Below are 14,840 nucleotides of genomic sequence, written 5' to 3' on the forward strand. Positions count from 1 at the left end.
AATAATAGATATATTGTTTACAATTTAACTCATATTTCAGTTTGTTAAATGATTAGATGCAAAAGTGAAAGTTACATTTAAATATAATGTAAATTGTAAAATGTATTCAAAAACAAAAGACAGGGAAAGTAAAGAAGGCAATTAAGTAAATTACTGTGCTTCACATCTATTACCTCAATTAATGCAGACATAGAAATAATTATTGTATTCAGGAATGTCAAAGGACATTTATTGTGTTGAATGTATTTTCTCAGCGTACAAACAAAAATATAATGTGCAAAATATATTTTCTTTAATCAGCTTAGATAAAAAATAATTTACTATGTGAGCTGTGCAGTAAAAGCACTGGCTGAAGTACTGTAAGAGAAAAACTGTTTCTTTATTTCCAGCAGCATGTTTTGGAGAAAACTACAGGTAAGTGAAGTCATGGTGGTTCTTCTTCTCACAGTTCCTCTTCACCGTTCTCCTGATAAAATAAACCAAGCAGTTAGAAAATATCTAATGTAACTACTGCTTTTAATACTGTGCAGTTGCTAATATATGTCAATCAAGACCTGTGCAGTAAGCTAGAGGTTCTTATGCAAGTACACACAAATAGTCATCCACTAACAGTCCAAATAAAGCTTATTGATTTTTCCTCCTTGTGTCTTACACAATGCATGTTCCACATTGAGCCATATAGAGGCAATAGGAGGCTTATCTCAATGGAACAGGCCACAATCTGTCAAAGCAGGGAAGGTACATTTCTAAGGTTACTATGGGGAAAAAGAGCAATATTAACAGAAGGCGTCCCTGCTGCATAAAACTTCATTTTCTTCCTTTAACTAAGAGAGGCTGTAAATCCCACTTAAAAAGGTATTTAAATAATCTTTAAGGTGCAGATTATTATGCATAATGCAGATAATGCATCTGGTTTAGCATTTAACCTGGACTTGATGGAAAATGCCTTTAAAACTAAAAATTATAAAATTACAGTAAGTTCAGAAAGGAAATAGAATTGTTTAATTCCAGTTTTTATCACATTGCTGTTGAAATTTCAGAAAGTCTTGTTTACTTCTCTATCAGAGCAGATATGACGATAGTGCGGGATGCAAGACAATTTTATATTACAGGTTTATATTATACTGTATTATGGACTAATTCCAGTGTGAAGTTAAGTACCTAAATCCTAACCTTGAGTAAAAGAAGTAAAAATATTACTTAAGTGAAAGTTAAATTCCTCCACTGATATTTCTACTTCAGTACAAGTACTTTTTAGAAGCAAACACCTGAGCTGTTGTTAGCTTACTGTAGTCTTTACGACTTAGTAGCACAGTCCTGATATACAGTTAAACAGTTCTGCACATTCCATGGAAGGAAGGGAAATGACGTGATTACGTGTAACAGTCAGCAGGTAGCGATATTACCCTTTCAAATACCACACACACCACTGTGGATATATAATGAGACGCCATGCAGAAATGTAGTGAAATAGAAAGTACAAACTTTTACTGTATTTAATATTTACTGACTTTGATAAATGTCAAAGCAAATTTACTTAGTTGCCCTCCACCTCTAAATAATTCTTTTTTTTTTTTTTATTTAGTCCTGTCCAATTCTTTTTCCCTGATTTTCTCCCCAATCTAGTCGTGGCCAATTCCTCCCCGTCACTAGGAGGCTCCCAAACACATCAAGGCTACAACCACCACTCAGTCGGGAGGACGAAAGCTATCCCGTGTTTCCTCCGAACCACGTGACGCGAGCCGACCGCATCTTTTCGAACTGCTCACTCACGCACCGTTAGGGGCGGAGTAACACACTCGGAGGAAAGCGCTAGCCGCTCCTTCCGTGTGTGCGAGCTCACAGACGCCCCTGATTGGTTGTAGAGCCGTGATTAATGTGGGAGCACAAGTAACTCTCATCCCTCCCCCCTGAGAGAGCTCGGCCAATCAGCTCTCTCTGTGCCTCCGGCTGTGAGAGGAAAACAGCATCACCCGGCGTTCGAACCAACGATCTCCGGATGATAGAGTGAGCACTTTACCACTGCGCCACTCGGAGGCCCTCTAAATAATTCTAACACATTATAATTTTTATAGTAACAATGTTACTATACACACAGGGACATGTATGGATTTCAATTATTTGTAAATGAAAATTTTATATGTTTATAAGTAAGAAAGTTTTTGTACAGTGACTTGTTTCTTTTTTCAGTAAAAACGGAGCTGTGGTTTAAAGCTGTTATAAGTTATAACAGGAATTATTGTAAGTTGTTTAACTATAAATGGTTAAGTATTACATAGAAGCGGCATTCAAGTCAAACAGAGTCAAGAATTTTGGGGAAATTCCTTTTGAATGAAAGCGGAAAACTGATTGAGATCGACAGAATACTTCAAGCACATTACAGTGATGAGACAAAAGATGATAAAAAATGGCATACATGCACAAATAATGGTGGCTCAAAGCTTACAGCAGTTATTCCTGTAAACATTCAGTTACTGAAATACCTTCAGGGGGGGAAAAACAACCTGGTTTGATCATCAAAGGTACTGTTTTTGCAGTACAATGCACAGCCTCAGCACACCCCTTGAACATTACATGAACTCAGCTAGGAAGTGATGCCACATCACCAGGACAGTCCTGAACTCAAGCTATTTTCACCTGTTTGGGCCATTAAAAGTGTTCGTAGGGGGTAAGTGTTTCAGCAGTGACGTTGATGAGAAGCAGACGGTCCGATCTACTGTACTTTGATGGGATCCAAGCACTAGTGAAACAACTGTGTTAAGTGCATTAGTGTAATAGTGGATTATAGAGAAAAATACAGGTTGTTTTTACTCTCATAACTGTGTTCTATCATTCTGCACAATCAAACGTCCTGGTTTAACTTGAATGACTTGAATAACCCTCTTCAATCAATTAAAAATTAACCCTAATTAACTGATCCTAAGCATCCATTAGCAAAGTGCAGTAGAAAAATAAAACACTACAGAATATGCTGCTGTAAAACAATAATCAATGACAAGGTGACGCAATGCAGACTGACATTAAGCAGACCACATTCCCTATCTTGATTTATTGCTGACACATCAAATGTTATGTAAGGAGCTCCTGACCTTGTTTATTTCCTTCTCTATTTTCTCCTCTTTTCCCCTTTTCTTCATTTCTGCTTCAACCATTTCATAGAACTCTTTTTCAGCACGGGCCACCAGATCCTCTGCACTCTCCTCTCCCTCTCCGTCTTTGGTTTCTTCGTCCTTTCCCTGCTCTGAACGACTGCGCTCTTTGAGACGCATCTCTCTGTGTCGAGCCTCCAGAATCTTCTCTCGCTTCGTCTCACGCTCAAACATCTGTCAACACACACACACATGAATATATACTGTATATATTACCCATGATTTCATAAGCAGCTTTGAAAAAAGTATAATCCATGTCAGGAAAACAAAAAGTAGCAATTTGCCTCTTTTAAGATAAAAAAAAAAAAGTTTCAATGTACTGATATGTGAAATTATTTTACAAAATAAAGTATTCGAGCATGTCTTGATAGTTAGATAGTCACTGTATTCATGTATGTAAATGTGTGTATCTTACAGCTGTAGCCAGTGCTTTCTCATTTTTTTGCAGGGTGCACAGGCCTGATGAGATCTCGAGCAGGGTGGCTGTGCCCAGCTGTGAGCCGCATGCCAGAAAACGTCCGTTATCCTGCACACGCAAGCTGTACAGAGCCTCGTCACACACCTATCATAAGCAGTACAAACTTTATCCCCTGTCAGACATATACAGTCCTAAGTCAAAAGTTGAATATTGTCTTATTTAACTATTCAGTTTTCATTATAATCATAATAACCCTATAATAACTAAATTAAAATAACTTAATTTGCTGAAAATTTAAACTTTTGGTAACATTTGGATTAGCAGACGCTAAGACTTGGTCAGAGTTAATGGTACCTACTTTAAGAGTGAGCGTTGGGTCATTCTGCTTGAACAGGAAGTCCCATACGTCCAAAGTGCCGTCCATTTTGACCGTGAAAAAGACTGAAGGTCTTACAGGGCTCCAGCATCCATCTGATAGGTAGGCCATGTGATATCTGCATAGGGAGAGACAATAGAATTCATTTTTAATGTGACATGCAGTTTTATATTTCTTTCCCTATGTCCACACAGGTTGCAATATTATTTTTACTCTTTTTGCATGGAGAGAAAGAAAACAAGGAAGCATGCAGTTTGGATACCAAATATAATGGTGTGCTGTTAAATGTTTCATTAGTATACCTTTTATTCTTTAGCATGTCTTCATTTATAAGATCCATGCATCTATTATCTATATTACTTATACTGTGTAGTGTCACAGGTGGTGTATCCCAGGAAACTTAGGGCATGAGGTGGGACACTATGGGCAATTTGAAACGCTAATCAGCCTACAGGTAATTATGAAAAACCAATATACTTAAAGGAAACCCACCAAGCAAGGAAGAACGAAGGCCTGATGCAAAATCCAACCAGAGAGGTACAGTATGAGAAAACAGTGCTAACGACCAAGCTACCATGCTGTCCCTTGATACGACTCAGTTATAAAATCAGTGGGTTTTTATTGAAACATAATTTATGTAGCTTCACTAGTCTGTGTAGCAGTAGCTTAGGTACTTACTTTGTCCACATGATAGAGGATTCTCTAATGTCCTCAGACCAGATACGGGCAGTCCAGTCAGCCACAGTCAGAAAGTTCTTAGGAAAGAATGGATTCCTCTGCAAAGCATATATAGGGCCATGATGGCCACTATACATGCAAACAATCTTCTCACTTGGAGTTTTGGCTTTCCGGTTACACGAAACCACCAGCCCCTGTTCTGTCCCAACCATGAACTTTGTGGGCTGGTAAAAAAAAAAAAAAAACGCCATGTATTACTCTATTCTGTTTATTCTTAATTTTTAGCCCAGATTATAGACAAATCTCACCATGGTGGTTTCAAACTCCAGTGAGATGGCACCCAGTGCATTTTCCAGCTTCCCTTTCTTGCTGGGGTCGAGCACCAGCCTTTCTGTGGGTTCACTCATCTTCCGTATGTCCCACCACAGAACCTGATTAAATTCACATGTTTTTCAGTAAGTTCTTCTATTAGGTCGAAAGGTAACTTAAGCATTTGGTAAGGGAAGTAAATTTGTATGTGCACTGCATCCCCTCACATACCCAGACATTCTAGTAAGATGTCATGCAATGCTATAATAAGCTTCAGCACAGTGCGTTATAGAAAACAGGATGGTGTTGCTTATTGACCATCACTGTGCACTTACCTGACCATCAGTGGAAGCTGAGAAAAAGTCTGTTCCTGTCTTTGTCTGCAGCCAGATGACCTTGTACACTGGGTCTCTATGACTATGCTCAATTGCGGACATCTCAACCGGCTGGCTGCCCTTACGGGTGTCCCAAAAGGCTGCACAGAAGCCAATCGCTTGGTTGAGTCTTAAATTAACATATTTTAATTAACATTGAAGCAGCCTTTGGCATTTTGCTAATTTGAAATTGCCTTACATACTGTACAAGTCTTGCTGAAAAAAAAGATCCATTAAATGTTCACAAAGAAGTGAGCATGCATAAGGCAGTTTAGGGTAATCAGTCTCCCATAAAGTGTCATAATTAATAGAGAATAATAGAAAGTAAAAACAAAAGGTGCTCAAGGTTAGCCATCAAGGCAGCATTCTGCAAACACTAGTGATTTTTCTTCATGAAAAACCAATGTGTCAGCATTTTCAACCATTTTTAGTGAAATTTAAGTATTATAGAACATTCAACAAACAGGCAGAGAAGTATGTGGCAGAGAAGTATGTTAGCGTGGTGCAGGACATGAATGAGAGCGCTAGGATAGTGGTAAAATGTGCTGTAGGTGTGACAGAAGAGTTCAAGGTGAAAGTGGGTCTGCATCAAGGATCGGCTCTAAGCCCCTTTTTGTTTGCTCTGGTAATGGACAGGATGACAGATGCGGTAAGACAGGAGTCTCCATGGACTATGATGTTTGCAGATGACATTGTGCTTTGTAGCAAGAACAGGGAACAGGTGGAGAAAAATTTGGAGAGGTGGAGGTATGATCTGGAAAGCAGAGGAATGAAGGTTAGTCGCAGCAAGACGCAATACATGTGTGTGAATAAGAGGGACCCAAGAGGAACGGTGAGGCTACAGGGGCAGAGGTAAAGAAGGTGCAGGATTTTAAGTACTTAGGGTCAATGGTCCAGAGCAATGGTGAGTGTGGAAAGGTGGTGAAGGGTCGGGTACAGGCAGGTTGGAATGGGTGGAGTTGTGCAATAAAAGAGTATCAGCGAGAATGAAAGGAAAGGTGTACAGGACAGTGGTGAGACCAGCGATGCTCTATGGCTTAGAGACAGGGGCACTGAAGAAAAGACAGGAGGCAGAGTTGGAGGTAGCAGAGCTGAAGATGTTGAGGTTCTCCTTGAGAGTGACAAGGATGGATAGGATCAAGAATAAGTTCATCAGAGGGACAACCCATGTTAGATGTTTTGGAGATAAAGTCTGAGAGGCCAGATTGAGGTGGTTGCATGTTCAGAGGAGAGATGGTGAATATATCGGTAGAAGGATGCTGAGGTTGGAACTGCCAGGCAGGAGTTTCTAAAGTATCTAAAGGAAGACTAAAGAGAAGATTTATGGATGCAGTGAGGGCGGACATGAAGTTATTTGGTGTAAGAGAAGAAGATGCAGAGGATAGGATTAGATGGAGGGAGATGATTCGCTGTGGCGACCCCTAAAAGGGAACAGCCGAAACACAAAAAAGAAAAAGGAACATTCAACAAACAGTTCAATTCTGTTATAATTTACATTAAACCAGCTATAGACAGCCATTCCATCATAGACATCTTTTCTCTGTTTTCAAGTTAGCAAGACAAAAAAAACCTTGTTGTGTTAGTGAGAGAGTCATAGACTTTCCCATGTCAGAAAACTTTGTCATAACATAAAGTGCTGAAACTTGTGACTTTTTCCAAAAATATCAAATAAACAAATTTTTAAAAAACAAAAAAAATGCATGTCTCAATAATCACACACATTTTAAAAAGTTTGTGTTCATGTGGAGTGTCCACCAAACATGTCACTGTGTAAGTTTTTACTAAATCAATCAATCCCTCCTGATTATTCAGAATTGACCAAATTCATCAGTAGTGCATAATAGAATACCGATCTAATAATAGGGGTAGCTCAGTGGTTAAGGCACTGGACTACGGTTCGGAAGATCCCAGGTTCAAACCCCACAACCACCGAGTTGCCACTGTTGGGCCCTTGAGCAAGGCCCTTAACCCTCAACTGCTCAGGTGTATAATGAGATAAAAATGTAAGTCGCTCTAGATAAGAGCGTCTGCCAAATGCCTAAAATGTAAATGTAATAATACTGATTATAAAAGCGATAAAAATAACTTCCGTCATGATAAAAGTGTAGCTTGTTTGTTTTTACCGGTTTGCCCATTGTAGCTTCCCCCGACTAGGATATGCGAGTCTTTGGGGTTATATTCCAGGCAGACGAGTGGAGAGACCGGTTTCAGCGTCAGCTCAGGTCTATTTGGGTTCTCTGTAAAAAAAAAAAAAAAATGTATAATATTAATAATAAATTCTGGGAACCTATTAGTTAATTATTAGAAGTCTGTGCATTATTTGTCTTGAATATCTAACACATCCCATGAAATTAAAAAAGGTTTCACAATTACAGTGTGTTTATGCCATACCAATGTCCCAGATATAAGAGTCGTAACACATGTTTTGGCTGAATTTCTGAAACTCTAAAGAGGAGTAAGCCACAGCCAGCTTGCGAAAGCCATCGGGGTGCCATGACAGACTGGTGGCAGTGCGCTTCACCTCGTTCGGGTCTCTAAGCACAGACAAGATCAGAAAAGTAGAGGAAAATTAATGCCAGTTATCAGTCTCATACCGGTCTCATCTGTCACCAGGGACTCATCCAAAGGGAATAATTTCTAGCACCATCTGTTGCCTTCGTGGAGGCATAATAATTGATAAAATCACCTGAACACATTGATGGTTTTGGCTGAGGGCTGCTCCTCTGCCTCCTCTACCACCTCCTCTTCCTCAAAGTACTCCTGATAAATGTCAATAGCATTGTTCTGTCTTATGCAGTGCTCCATGTGCTATGGGAGAGAGACAGACCAGGCTGTGAGTCAGAGATCCACTAGTTCCATACTTGAATTTGATATAAACCTTCTACTGAACGTGCTAAAAAATCTATCACCTTTACTAAAGAGTAGTGAGCTAAGTCATATTCCAGACTTTTTTATATATAAAATAAAAAGACACACTCACACTCCCAAGCCCCATGATGGTGTTCACATAGTTCTCATCCTTCTCCACCTTTTTCCTGTAGCGAATGGTCTGTTCCATTTCTTGAGGATTGACATCTTTTGGCCACCCCCCTTCCACATGGTTAATGCCACACGTCTCAGACTCAAAACGCTCTGTGTTCACCTGGAGGGAAAAACTATGATAAGTGGCAGATAATACACTATAGAATGCCTTTATATGTGCTTTCTAAACATCATATACGAGATGTTGTCTCCTGATGCTGTTATATCTACAGTTTACTAGATTTTAAAGCATGGCTGTGGAGATTTCCTCATCCAGCAACAAGAGCATTAGTGAGGTCAGACAGTGACGTCTGACGAGATGGCTTAGCTCACAGTAAGTATGGAAATTTATCTCAAACGTGTTCAGTGGGGTTAAGGTCGGGCTCTTCTTTGTGCACAGAGCAGTAAGGGGAAATTGGATTGCTATAGAATATAAAGACACCCTATAGGGAAGAACAAGGATTTAGTGCAGTGGTCAGGTCTCTACAAACTTTTGGCTATATAGTGTATTTAAACTAAACCACTTTTATTGTAAGAAAGATTTCTGCAGCCAGAGTGGTGTCATGTGATCTGCACTCCCATTCATAAAATCGAGCTATAAAACTGGGGATGAGCCATGGACTAATGGAACAACGGTATAGATTGATTAGTAAAAGTGGTCTGGATGATTTCTTGTACTAACCTCATGCTCTGACATTTCCTGTGTGCACTGTAAGGCTACATCACATGGATCCTGGGCTATAAAGTCCGCAGCGAGAGATGGGTCTGGCAAAATATCCACATGCAGTTCAGCTGGACGGTCTGAGAAGTTACACTGGCGGCCAAACTCGCTGCGTTTCTTAGTGTACACATGCACAATCTCCATGATGAAACCTACAGATTGATGTTCAGTGCAGTTAGGATAGAGGATGGAGAGATAGACAAAGACTGTAAAGTAGAAGACAGACATTGTCATAAAGCGGATAAAATCTGGATGCTGGTTTTGATATAGTTCTACAATAAGAAAGCCATAAGAGATTGTGAAAAGAAAAAAACCTATAATATAATATAATATCTGAAATGAAGATGAAACATTCAACAAAAAAGGGAAAGGAATGAATCAAATTCAGGTAAGTTATATTTTATTAGCTAATTAAAAACAATAACAGACCTTAAACAATTATGTTGCGTGCAATTGTGTGAGAAGCATGCTTATCAAACAGATTTTAGCCACGTAAAGTAGAAAAGTTAAAGTAGCTGTACTACGTTTTATTTTTAATGTACTTATTTACCTTGGTAAAAGAAGAAGAAGTAACTACCTGAACCGTCACGTGTTAATATTAAGTAAGTCTTTCTCTGTCTTTTTTTTTTTTACTGCGGTTATCACGAGTACTCTCCACAGTTTCCTCTTTAACCCAGGAGTTTACTGTATCATAGCAACAGTCCCCGCCCACTACCGGAAACGCAGCTCTTTACAGAACTAAAGCGTTTAAATCTTAAACTAAACTAAAATATACTAAAATAAAATAAAAACTAAGAGGTTGATATTTGACTTTGTAAAGTGTTACTAAATATTTGCAGTAATATATATTTTCAACTAACCTAAACTAACAAGTTTGTTTTCTTTACATAAAAGCTGCTTATTACATAAGTCTGCACAAAAATTTATCTTTTTTTTGAACTGTGTGGGATTTTATGTTAAGTCTCACTCAGTGAGTCAAAAAAACTTATATAATGTGTGTGTGTATAATGCAAAGAAGATATTAGTATAATACATTATATATTATACTACATTATAATATTTTTAAAAATATATAATATTTTTTATATATATGTGAAATCTTATATTTTTCAAAAATAGTACTAGATTTATTATTTTAAAATGTGGATAATCTGCATTAAAAGTTTTTAGGTTTTTTTTCAAAACATTATTATTATTTATAATAATAATAATAGTAATAATAATAATAATACATGTATATTTTATATCTATGCTATGCTTTACAGTTCACAATTTTACAATAAAAGTGCGGTTCTCAGCGCCACCTGCCGCTCACACTCTCCTTCTTTTTTAATACTATTATTTCTACTGCTATGTCCTTTATAATTTTAAATACAAAATTTCAATAGCTTTTTTTTGTCAGTAAGCCAGCCAACACAAAATAGATTCTTTTTGTGGAATAACTCTATAATTCTGCTTTATTAGGCCTTTTTTTTTTACAGAATCCGATCAGCTTGTAAAATAAGTAAATTCCGAATGCAATCAGTTACATCACTGCATAATAAAACTGCTGACCTACCAGTTGAATGTTCTGTGAGAAATTAAATAGGCGTCATGGAAATTGCATTTTTTTCAGCTAATGGCATGAACCTTCAAATGTCATGTGTAAAAGTAATGACTAAAGCTATTTTCTTAAATAATTAAATACTTTAATGAATACCAAGCATTGTAAAACAGTTGCCATTTACTTGATACTAGAAAAAGAATTTTGTATGGGTAACGTAGTCATTGACTTAGCAATAAATTGAAGGGTTTTTTGAAGGGATTATGCAGTACAGTTTAAAACCTTTTAACTCCTAATTCAGTCCAATTTGGTTCTATCTAAATGCTATGCAGTGGTAGAAAGGCATGTTTATCTGTTTGAGGCTTTTCAAACACCCAGTATAAACAGTTGTAGAGTAAAATAGTTACTAGAATAAGTCTATGTTGTTGTTGTCTTTTTGTCTCTTACAAACAGACCTATGGATCACACAAAATAAATGGAGGTCTATTAATTAAAATGTGCTGTTGAAAGGTCTTCTGTACTGGAAGCTTATAAGCACCTAAATACCTGAATGATAAATGACCCAAATCACAGATTTCTACATTTTAGAAGGTTTTTTTCTATCAGGGACTAATTTTTTTTATCATTTTGCATTATAAAGATAGTAAATCTTAGAGCTAACAATATCTGCCATACATTCAGCACCATCAGTGCATAGATTAACTTTTTTTTTTATTATTTTTGTTTTTTGTCTTTTTTATATTCTTCAAGAGCAGAAGAGCAGAAAGCTCACCAGTGGCTTAAGAGTCACTTTATGTCAAATAACTCCAGAAGGACCTCATCCTTCAGGCCTCCAGAGTTAAAGGGTAAAATCTCAGCTTGACAATAAGAACAGCCCTGCTATATTGGTATGAGCTTTAGTACAGAAGAGAGAGGAAAATCCAATACACAATACTACAGAGTCTACTTTAGTGAGTATCTTTATATCCACATTTTCAAACACATTTTAACACTTTTCTGAATATGTTGTTTTCACCATCTGATAGTGTCCTGTTTACTGATTTATAGATGAGTCAGGTATTTGAGACAGTAACCATAAGAAGTGGAACTTGCATATATGAGAATTTTCTTTCCATTTTTTCTTCCTTTTATGGATATAGGCAATTTAGTCATTCCTGCTATGTAATCAAAATGTTAACTGAAAGTCATATGGGTTGTTCATAAGCATAAAATGTGTGACACATGTTTGACTCTTGGGTAAGATGCATGGATGCTTACTGTACTTACTGCCCATTTTTAGTGCTATGCTCATTTGGCAGTTATATAAATAACATCCATTTTTTGTAACTTTTTTTTCGTAACATCCAAGCAACAATTTACAAAAAACAAATTTATATATAAATATGTATAATATACATATGAAAGCTGAGTCAAATGATCTGACTCACAAATGTAAATGCTTTATAGCTACTGTAAAATGTATATATCCAGTATACTGTACATTTTTAAGTAATACTGTAGCTATTTAGCATTTTTAACAATGACCTAGGTAATAGATAAAAAAATAATTTATAAATATTATATTATATATTATAATATATTATAATTTATAATATAATAAATATTCTCTGCATTGCTTTCTGTAAAAACATTATAATTTTCAAACAAAAGCATGCTATTTGGCTCTGATTAAACATCATCTGCAAATACGATATGTCCTTCTGTCACTCACTCAGATAATTACATCACAACTTGTTTGCTTATCAGTAAGCTAATTAAACTGTTCAACACTGGCCTATAAACTATTCACAAGGCCCGGTTCGACTTTGACTCTCCCTATACATTATTAAAACATCACAACATTTATGATGTTATAACCTAATTCCACCTCATAAAAAGATTAATCATTAAGTTGTATTAAGGGTGTTAGATGCAAAAGGAAGAGAGTACTAAACTACATATATGGAGTTTTGTTTCTGACAGGGTAAACATTGGGATTTTAGTCAATATTAACAACCTATACAATATTAACCATAATACAAAGAGTAATTTTATCTAAATAAGTCCTATTTTATTATATTCTTCTTCCTAATCTTCTTCATATCATTTAAATTTCTTTCTCTTTCATGTTAGACATGAGTGGATCCAGGACACACAGATAGTGACAAAAAAAGCCCAGAAGACAATGACTCCATCCATATGTGTGACATTGGTAACAAGGTAAAAGGAATTACAAAGATAAGGAAATCAAATTAAGGCACTAATTAACAAACAGTTTGGAGTAAATGTTAAAAACTAGTTAAAAAGCTGTTGATAGAATTAACAGACAGACTGAACACTTTATCATACATACATACTGTACATACCATGGATAAGTCATATGAATACATATACATTTAAGCTGCAGGATCTGCTGAAATGTTTTTTTTAACCGTCCTGGTGAGATAAACAAAATTCTTCCCAAAGATTTTCCTTCACTTGGTTTTTTGATGATGGTTGCGGAAAGTGATCTTACAAAATCTCACAGTTGGATTGAGATCTAGTGACTGTAGCACATCATTGCATAGGATTTACATTATTTTCATCTTCATTAAACCACTCAGCCCTAGTGCCCTGCAGATGAAGTAAGTAGTCATCCTAAAAGAGATCACTCCTGCCAGATTTAATCATGGAATTCTTTCCATTTTTTTTGCGCATTTTCTGTGAACCTGAATATTATGATTTAACATGAACAACTAACTAACAGCCAAAAGCTTCAAGGGAATAATATATGTCATATATGTCAACTTATAGACGATAACAATTTATTAGACAATTGTAACAAAATATTAGAATAACTTTTTTTTATTTTCACTTCCCCTGTCACTTTTGCTTTAAGTACCTAGGTGATTATATATTAATATTTTTATTGCCACTATTATTCATAATGTCATATTAAGTAAAAATCTATTTTTTTATACCTTTTTTGCCTTTACACAGTGAAGTGGTTGACTGAAGGAGATACTGTTTTTTTTCTGTTTTTGTGATTGTGTTCTTTTTGTATGTCTGAAAATCAAAAAATTACCACAATAAATATAATAATAAAAAAAATATTAGTATAACCAGACAAAGTTCATTTTATCTCATTTTCTTTTCCTTTCCTTGCTAGCTCATGTTCGTCTGTCATATCTCCCCTTCATTTCTGCAGGTCTGCTCCCATGGAGAAATCATCAGAGTGAAAGAGTTGGGAATCCCAGCAGTGATAGATGAAGGAGAAACAAACCGGAAAGTGATTGTTATTAATGTTGAGGCTCCAGATGCTGGAGACTTTAATGGTGAGCTTCTGAAAAAAAAAAAAAAAAAACTTCAGTGTGAACTTACCATGAGCTCAGTTTCCAGCTCAGTTATTGAGGATGTAATGAGGCTTAGGCCGGCATACCTGGAAGCCACAGTGGACTGGTTCAAAAAGTATAAAGTACCAAATGGGAAACCTGAGAGCCAGTTTACATTCAGTGGTGAATTCAAAAACAGGGTAAATTGAATATGTGTTGATGTCAATGTGCTGAATACATGTTGATGCAGTTGTATTCAACACACACACATACAAACAAATAAAGAAAAATGTAGCTTTTACAATTCACGTTAGGTAATGAGATAATTTTATTGCTTGCCACTAGGACTTTGCCATAAAGACCATGAAAGATCTCCACGAATATTGGAAGGCACTGATATTGAGCAAGAATAAAGCCAACGACCTTAACTGGTGTGACAGTGAACAAGTCTATCACTCTCTAGTAATACACACCTAAATTGTCAGAATTGGGAATGTTAAGGCAGAGGGGAAACTAAACACCAGACATTGCAGAGTTAGTGGTTAGTCCCATCTAAGCACTAACAGAGAGCCAGTACTGGGATCTTGGGATGGCCTTAACTTTTAACTACTCAAAAGAATATTTACATTGTATTCTATCCTATATGCAAGTTTCTTTAGATATTTATTAGTATTACACCTTCACAGGCTCCTCATGACTCCTGACCAAGATTTATCCATATTGACTTATACCAACGTGTCAGGTATTATAAACACTGCTTTCCTGTGCAAAAATTGCTTCATCATACCAGGAAAGTGTTAATTAATTACTATTTCTTTTACCTCTAAGGCAAATGCATATGGTGCATCAGATCATATTTCTAGCTCAAGTGTGTAATCATCCTTATTCTGTTCATGAGATTCAGCAACTGATTGGTACACCCTGCATATTTACCCAATGCTCAACACTTTTAAAACTGTCT

At 36.5% G+C, this 14,840-nt stretch overlaps 2 protein-coding genes across 3 annotated transcripts; one reads left to right on the top strand and one right to left on the bottom strand.

The window, feature by feature from the left end:
• Positions 1-74: 74 nt before the first annotated feature.
• dnai2b (dynein, axonemal, intermediate chain 2b) lies at positions 75-9,691 on the bottom strand. Of its 2 annotated transcripts, none has more exons than XM_053511942.1 (13): positions 9,624-9,691; positions 9,008-9,198; positions 8,285-8,446; positions 7,991-8,112; positions 7,696-7,838; positions 7,428-7,541; positions 5,266-5,405; positions 4,930-5,052; positions 4,622-4,845; positions 3,926-4,061; positions 3,565-3,711; positions 3,090-3,323; positions 75-466 (listed from the first exon to the last, which is right to left on the bottom strand). In XM_053511942.1, exons 2-13 carry the CDS (start codon positions 9,188-9,190, stop codon positions 443-445), a joined length of 1,752 nt encoding a protein of 583 aa, XP_053367917.1. In that variant the 5' UTR covers positions 9,191-9,198; positions 9,624-9,691; the 3' UTR covers positions 75-442. The 2 variants fall into 2 exon arrangements, with proteins under 2 accessions (XP_053367917.1, XP_053367918.1); XM_053511943.1 differs by having other exon boundaries at positions 9,597-9,670.
• Positions 9,692-12,498: 2,807 nt separating this feature from the next.
• ppa1a (inorganic pyrophosphatase 1a) lies at positions 12,499-14,356 on the top strand. The gene is made up of 5 exons (XM_053510833.1): positions 12,499-12,514; positions 12,709-12,788; positions 13,756-13,882; positions 13,952-14,079; positions 14,225-14,356. Exons 1-5 carry the CDS (start codon positions 12,499-12,501, stop codon positions 14,354-14,356), a joined length of 483 nt encoding a protein of 160 aa, XP_053366808.1.
• The last annotated feature ends 484 nt before the right edge of the window (positions 14,357-14,840 follow it).

This window comes from Clarias gariepinus, chromosome 14 (genome assembly GCF_024256425.1).
Source record: "Clarias gariepinus isolate MV-2021 ecotype Netherlands chromosome 14, CGAR_prim_01v2, whole genome shotgun sequence".
Lineage (NCBI taxonomy): Eukaryota > Metazoa > Chordata > Actinopteri > Siluriformes > Clariidae > Clarias > Clarias gariepinus.